The sequence below is a fragment of the Ranitomeya imitator genome, chromosome 4 (genome assembly GCF_032444005.1).
Source record: "Ranitomeya imitator isolate aRanImi1 chromosome 4, aRanImi1.pri, whole genome shotgun sequence".
NCBI classification, from domain to species: domain Eukaryota; kingdom Metazoa; phylum Chordata; class Amphibia; order Anura; family Dendrobatidae; genus Ranitomeya; species Ranitomeya imitator.
Window position 1 is genome coordinate 568,890,583 of NC_091285.1, and position 8,377 is coordinate 568,898,959.

The 8,377-nt window shown below is 43.6% G+C and overlaps 1 protein-coding gene across 9 annotated transcripts in view; it reads left to right on the top strand.

Annotated features, from left to right (window-relative positions):
* MEF2A (myocyte enhancer factor 2A) overlaps positions 1-8,377 on the top strand; it is a 205,963-nt gene that overhangs the window by 185,491 nt on the left and 12,095 nt on the right. For all 9 annotated transcript variants that reach the window (XR_011320817.1, XM_069766296.1, XM_069766299.1 and 6 more), the window contains one exon: positions 5,461-5,587. Coding sequence is in view for 8 of the 9 variants with exons in the window: in XM_069766296.1 (XP_069622397.1) it covers positions 5,461-5,587 (127 nt within the window). In the remaining variant the exon portion in view is untranslated. The remainder of the gene's footprint in view (positions 1-5,460; positions 5,588-8,377) is intronic.

Consider the following 8,377-nt stretch of genomic DNA (forward strand, 5'->3'; position numbering starts at 1 on the left):
GGCCGAAGTCTATTATTCAGTGATCTCGGCAGTATATATCCCAGAAGTAGAACTCTGAACGGCAAACAAATTCAGCCGTCAGGGTTCCGCCTCAAGTCAGTGGGAACTTCACCCCGAAGTCTTCCATCAGATCTGTCCTTACTGGAGCTCTCCAGTTGTAGGTGGGATGACATCCAGACTGAAGGCCAATGTACTCAAGTTCGTGGTTCGGCCTCGAGATCCAAGAGCCATCGCTCTCCATGCTCTGGTTCTGCCGTGGTACCAGTTTCCATAACTCCCCTTCCACTGCTTCCGAAAGCCTTTCGGAAGCAGAAAGGTGCCCCAGTGATCCTCAGAGATCCGCACTGACCACGTCCGTTTTTTGTTTGCGGAGCTAGTATCTTCTCGCCTTATCGCAGCACAACTGCAAGTAGGGACTTTCTCACAGGGAGTTTTCACACGTAGTTCTTCCCTATCGCATACCGTTAGATCATTGGGACCTTATTATTCCTAGGAGCCTTACAGTAGGCTCCTTTTTCAACCGGGCAGACTTTACTATCAGGGAAAGTCGTCTCGTTCTCCTCTGCGATATTCTCACTCTGACGAGTCTTCGGAGCTAGCTTCTCTGCTCTTTCAGACTTTTTTTCCCTTATTAACTTCGAGGCAAGGTTGTCCTCAGGCCATCTCCATCCCTTGTTACCAAGGTGGTACTGTATTACCACTGTTATGAAGGCTTAGTTCTTCCCTCATCTCTTTTGGCTCCAGTCCACAAAATGGAATAAGATCCCCCATATTCTGGACGAAGTGAGTGCTCTGAGTAGGTACGTCTTGACAACGGCATCCTTCTGAAGGTTGGACGTTTTATTTGGGCTTCCTGACGGTAGAGGAAGGCTTCCTGACATTTTCAGGAAGGGTTTAGCCGTTTCATCGACCATGATAACATGGTGAATTCTTTTCACCATCCAGGAGTCCTTCCGTGCTAGATGTCTACGTATCTCCCTGTCTATCAAGTGTCCTAGGCACCAGGCGTCTGCAAGGCACGCCTGCAAGCTTGCGGATTCGTCCAGTCCGCATGCATTCTTGAAGCACTATAATTCCCACACTTCCACAGATGTGAGTCTGGGCAGGCGGACTCTGCAGGCTGCGGTGGCGCACTTGTAAGTAGCGGTTACACAGGGCCTGATCTATTGTTGTCCCCACCCAGGGACTGCTTTGGGACGTCCCACGGTCTGTGTCCCCCAATGAGGCGAATGAGAAATAGGGATTTTTGTGTACTCACCGTAAAATCCTTTTCTCCGAGCCATTCATTGGGGGACACAGCTCCCACCCTGTTATTAGCTTATGCTTGTTTTTTTAGAATATGACATGCTATACGCTCATACTGTATATTGTTATTGATCTCCTACTGCTTTTGCACCGTACTGGTTAGCTGAGAGTCAGCAGGGGGGTGTATACTGCAGGGGAGGAGCTAATTTTTTTTGTATCACTTAGTGTCAGCCTCCTATTGGCAGCAGCATACACCCCACGGTCTGTGTCCCCCAATGAATGGCTCGGAGAAAAGGATTTTACGGTGAGTACACAAAAATCCCTATATTCTTGGTACCCCAAAAAGTCAATTTTCAGTTTAACTGTACCGAATATCAGTTGACGGAAATCAGACGTTGCTTTTGAATTGTGGTTCACAATAAAAATAACAAAAAAATAGTGAAAATGGCCTGGACGTAAATGATAGTACCCCTAGAATTGATTGAAAATAATTTGACCATGGGGATATGTTAAACTAAGGTGTGTCCTGTTGCCTTCCGGTCGACGGGCGCGTCAAAACAACACATCCACATACATCCGCATGTCCTGCATACCCAATGTTAAAGGTAGGTACGCAGGACGCATGCAGAAGTAGGAGGGGCTTAGTGGAGGATATACGCAGCCTTCCGCAAAGCCCCCGAACGCTAATGTGAACCCGGCCTTAGTAACATCACAGGGTTCTGCAAACTTGTATTCAGTCGTGGTTTTTTTTTTTTTTACTTTTGAACCCCCCCCCAATTCTAACTCCAACCCCGACTGCAAAGAATGGAAAAAATATAAAAATATATATTTACTGTATATTATCATTTTTATCTAACTAAGGGGCTGACAAAAGGAGAATTTGATTTACTATTTTTTTTCTTTGATCACTGTGATCAAAAGGAACCAATAGGAAAAATTCCCTATTGTGGCCGTCCGGCAGATCTCGGCGTGCGCATACACCCGCCATTTTTTTTTTTTACAGGAAGATGATGCCGAGGTCCGGGGGGACAGATCAGGAGGGCCAGGGGATGGTGAGGGTGTAAGGGGTCGGGGGAGGGCATAATTTCCATCTCTTCTCTGACATGTGTATCATGACAGAAGAGAGAGGAATGATTCTAGCAGCGGGCACCGTTTTTTTTTTTTTTTTTTTTTTTAAGTGATCGGGAACTGTAAAATCCAGTCCTGTTTATGTTCTCCAGGGTCTCGGCTACCCCTGGTAGCTGAACCCCCTGGAGATTTTCCGACTCTGATGGTGGTGCTACAGGCTCATTCCCGATCGCCATTTTAATGCATATCGGTGGTTATTAAAAGGGGTTAAAATGTTTCTGTTGCACAACAATTCAAAGCAAAGTCTGATTCTCATTCGTTGATCTTCAAATTGAAGTTTAAATGGAAAATTACTTGTCAGTTTCAAGTTATTTCAATGACCATTGTGGGTTTTTCTTATTTTTATTTTTCTTATACAGCTCTCACAAAAATTAAGAGACCACTAAAAAATGTTCAGTTTGTCTGATTTTTCTCTTTATTATTTTTGAGTAAAATGTTCTTTTATTCTATAAACTTCTGACAACATGTCTCCAAATTTCCAATCAATAATTTTTGTATTTTTTTTCTGACAAAGAAAAATGGTCAAAATTAAAACAAAACCCCAGTGTTTTCAGACCTCAAATAATACAAAGAAAACAAGGTCATGATCATTTAGAAATAACAATACTAATGTTTTAACTCGGGAAGAGTTCAGAAATCAATATTTTGTGGAATAACCATGATTTTTAATCACAGCTTTCATGCGTCTTGACATGCTTTCCACCAGTCTTTCACACTGCTTCTGGCGCAAACATTTAAGCAGTTTTTCTTTGTTTGATGGCTTGTGACTAGGGTTGAGCGAAACGGGTCGAAAATTTTCAAAAGTCGCCGACTTTTGGCAAGGTCGGGTTTCATGAAACCCGACCCGACCCCTGTGTGGGGTCGGCCATGAAGTCGGCGATCTTTTGAATCTAGAATCGGAATTCCGATACCGATTCCCGATATGTTTAAGATATCGGGAATTGGTATCGGAATTCAGATTTAAGTGTAAAATAAAGAATTAAAATAAAAAATATCGCCATACTTACCCTCTGACGCGCCCTGGTACTAACCGGGAACCTTCCTTCCTTAGAATCAGCCTTCCAGGACCTTGCGGTGACGTCGCGGTGACGTCGCGGCTTGTGATTGGCCGCGCGGCCGCCCATGTGACCGCTCGCGCGACCAATCACAAGCCGCGACGTCACCGCAAGGTCCTGGAAGGGCTGATTCTTAGGAAGGAAGGCTGTCGGAAAGAAGCAGGGCGCGTCCGAGGGTGAGTATATACCTAATAGGAATATACTCACCCTCGGACGCGCCCTGCTTCTTTCCGGCAGCCTTCCTTCCTAAGAATCAGCCCTTCCAGGACCTTTGGTGACATCGCGGCTTGTGATTGGTCGCGCGAGCGGTCACATAGGCGGCCGCGCGGCCAATCACAAGCCGCGACGTCACCGCAAGGTCCTGGAAGGCTGATTCTAAGGAAGGAAGGTTCCCGGTTAAGTACCAGGGCACGTCAGAGGGTAAGTATTGCGATATTTTTTATTTTAATTCTTTATTTTACACTAAAATATGGATCGCAGGGCCTGAAGGAGAGTTTCCGCTCCTTCAGACCCTGGGAACCATGGAAACCCAATGCAGTGCATTGGGTTTCAGGTTTCGGCCGACCCCGAGCCCGACTTTTTTATAGGATCGGCCGATTTCACTCGACCAGACTTTTGAAAAAGTCGGGTTTCGTGAAACCTGACCCGATCCTATAAAAGTAAAGGTCGCTCAACCCTACTTGTGACTATTCATCTTGATTACATTCCAGAGGTTTTTAATGGGGTTCAGGTCTGCAGATTGGGCTGCCCATGGCAGGGTTTTGATGTGGTGGTCTCTTAATTTTTGCCAGAGCTGTATGTTGTTCATAATTTTTCTTGTACAGTTCCTATGCGTCTCAGTGGTAACAGACCATCACCGTTCTATACAGTGCAATCCCGCAATCTTTTTTTTTTTTGTTTGTTCACTGCCTGGTGCTACATTTGGTTAGAGGACACATTGAAGTAAAACTGACAGAAGAATCAGTCTAAACTGCATTTTTGTTGTCTGGTGTCATGGAGACTCCTAGTCTACATAAGAGCTGTAGGATCAAAATATTAGGACAGGTTTGATTAAAACCTATTGCTATATATATATATATATATATATATATATATATATATATATATATATATATATATATATATTTAGCTTTTTTTTTTATTCTTTAATTGCATACACAATGTTTACCATGGTGGACATGGCATACTGCAATATTTAAAGGGGTTGTCCACTGGCCTGTTCTTAGCGTAAGTCATCAATATCGGATTGGTGGGGGTCCAGCACCCTGCACCCTAATCAGTCTGCTGCTTGCAGCCGCGGTGGCACCCGAGTATAATGCCCTTCAGTAGGAGCTGCAGTACCTGAGAGCACCCATTATATAGAGTTGGTTCTGTGCTTTCCTGGCCTTGTACATTGTTTGGATCTGGCTGTAGCCAAAGGTGCAAGGGTAGATCATCATTATCGAAGTATTGGACAACCCCTTTAAGTTAGTCGTACAGTTCTTTCAGTGTTTATTGGCCCATGTAATTTATAATGAGTGATGGTTGAATACGTGATTAAGCTAAGATGTTTGGACCACTTTTCTATAATGATTTTAGGAATGTTTTTTCTCTTTTTGTTCTGTGAACCCAGGGACAAAGGGAAACATTCCTAAACACATTTTGAAATTTAGAGCAATTAGGAGAACTGTCCTAAAGACGAGTTAATACTGCGTATAAGACAGCCATTGTCTCTATCTCTACGTCCTATCAGCTAGATCAGGGAGCTGCTGCATGTGAGCCGCTCTAGCACACCACGGTCATCCATGTATATTATCTGTAGAGTCCGCTAATATATGGCAGAATGAAAGCTCCCCAACAATAACCACTTTCAGGACCTGCAACATACATGGTGGTCATGTAAGTGACTGTACTTCTGCTGCCTTTTCTTACAATATCTGCATTATTTTTCAAAGCACAAATGAGATTATATGAATAAACTAGTATTAAGTATTGATGTTTGCTAAGTTCTCTGTAAAGTTCTAAGACTATTTTTGTTGTCTTTGTTGCACAGATTACACTCTCACCAGTGCGGACCTGTCTGTTCTTCAGGGGTTTAACTCCCCAGGAATGCTGCCTCTCGGACAGGTGTCTGCCTGGCAGCAGCACCACCTAGGACCAGCGGCCCTCAGCTCTCTTGTGTGAGTGTCTGCAGACAACAGATTATATCATGGAAGTATTCATTGTCTGTTACGGGACATCCTCTTTTGCATTCCTCAATGTGTTAAATAGAATGTTTAAACAAAACTAACAAACCCATACTTGCCATCCGGATTGGCAGCACTCTTCTGCGCTGAGTGCTGTGTTCTCTGGAGATTTCATGCACCGTTTGTCATGTAGGCCTTACAACCCACCAGCCATCACAGTTCCATCAAAGCAAACCGGGAACTGGAATGGCTGCAGCCCATCAGAGCCTACAAGGCACTCAGCGCACAATCCGGAAGGTATGAATTTTTTTAAATTTTATTCACATTAGGGGCATTCAAAAAGGGTTGTCTTTTAGACAACAATCACCTTTAGGTGTATTGAAATTCATCCTTGTTTATCCGTATTGCCACCTGTGTGCCCATTTTATACGTTCATGTGACATACATTATTATACCGCAACAGATAATGTGATCAAATATCTTTTTCTAGGTTACTAATAGCAAAGTATCTGTAAAAGTTGAATGCTATAGGGATGATCGCATGGGATCCAATTTTTAAAAAAATTTTTTGCTCACCCATAGAGTTTAATGGACGAGTCTCATCCAGAATTCCCTTCCACACATAGAAATTAGGGCTGTGGATAAGAAACTGTAATCTGAACAGCCCTTTTTAACTACGTTAGTCAGTGTGCTGTTTGATTTTTTTTTTGTTGTTGTTTTTTTTTTTAAGACCGCACACATCCATATAATACGCTCGTCTGAACTAGCCATTGAGCTGGTTATAAATGTATTATTATTTCTGTTAAAGCTGGGTTTCAATCACACTGATAATCTTGCAGATCCCCTTTAAGACACACCTGTGCTGAAAAAAGATGCATCAGGATGCACTTATTATGAAAAAAATGTATTAACAGGACACACGCATATGGCAGGCTATGATGAAGATCTATTCTACTTAATAGGGTTGTCTCACTAAGTACATTTTAATGAAAACATCTTGGAATAATAATAAGTTCCATAATTTGATGTGTTAAAAAAAAAATGTTCCTGTGCTGAGAACCTTATAAATGTGTAATGGCAGTGTCTGACCGTGCAGAAACATGGTCTGATCATATCACATAGTAACATAGTTATTAAGGTTGAAGGAAGACTTTAAGTCCATCTAGTTCAGCCCACAGCCTAACCTACGTGCCCTAACATGTTGATCCAGAGGAAGGCAAAAAAAAACTTATGTGGCAAAAAGTAAGCTCCACATTGGGGAAAAAAATTCCTTCCCGACTCCACATACGGCAATCAGACTAGTTCTCTGGATCAACGCCCTATCAAGGAATCTAATATATATAACCTGTAACATTATACTTTTCCAGAAATGTATCCAGTCCCCTCTTAAATTTAAGTAATGAATCACTCATTACAACATCATACGGCAGAGAGTTCCATAGTCTCACTGCTCTTACAGTAAAGAATCTGCGTCTATTATTATGCTTAAACCTTCTTTCCTTACGCATGGACATGGTCTGATCATACCACAGCTCCTGTATGGTCAGACACAGCCGTTACACAGTACACAGCAGGGGCACATTTATAAGATTATCTCAGCACCTGCTTACACAGGGACATGGTCTGATCATACCACAGCTCCTGTACGGGAAGGCACCACCATTACACAGTACACAGCAGGGGCACATTTATTAGATTATCTCAACACCTGCTTACACAGGGACATGGTCTGATCATACCACAGCTCCTGTAAGGGAAGGCACAGCCATTACACAGTACACAGCAAGGGCACATTTATAAGATTATCTCAGCACCTGCTTACACAGGGACATGGTCTGATTATACCACAGCTCCTGTACGGGAAGGCACAGCCATTACACAGTACACAGCAGGGGCACATTTATAAGATTATCTCAGCACCTGCTTACACAGGGACATGGTCTGATCATACCACAGCTCCTCTACGGTCAGACACAGCCATTACACAGTACATAGCAGGGGCACATTTATAAGATTATCTCAGCACCTACTTACACAGGGACATGGTCTGATCATACCACAGCTCCTGTACGGTCAGACACAGCCATTACATAGTACACAGCAGGGGCACATTTATAAGATTATCTCAGCACCTGCTTACACAGGGACACGGTCTGATCATACCACAGCTCCTGTACGGGAAGGCACAGCCATTACACAGTACACAGCAGGGGCACATTAATAAGATTATCTCAGCACCTGCTTACACAGGGACATGGTCTGATCATACCACAGCTCCTGTACGGTCAGGCACAGCCATTACACAGTACACAGCAGGGGTACATTTATAAGATTATCTCAGCACCTGCTTACACAGGGACATGGTCTGATCATACCACAGCTCCTGTACGGTCAGACACGGCTATTACACAGTACACAGCAGGGGCACATTTATAAGATTATCTCAGCACCTTCTTACACAGGGACATGGTCTGATCATACCACAGCTCCTGCATGGTCAGACACAGCCATTACACAGTACACAGCAGGGGCACATGTATAAGATTATCTCAGCACCTGCTTACACAGGGACATGGTCTCATCATACCACAGCTCCTGTACGGTCAGGCACAGCCATTACATAGTACACAGCAGGGGCACATTTATAAGATTATCTCAGCACCTGCTTACACAGGGACATGGTCTCATCATACCACAGCTCCTGTACGGTCAGACACGGCCATTACATAGTACACAGCAGGGGCACATTTATAAGATTCTCAGCACCTGCTTACACAGGGACAT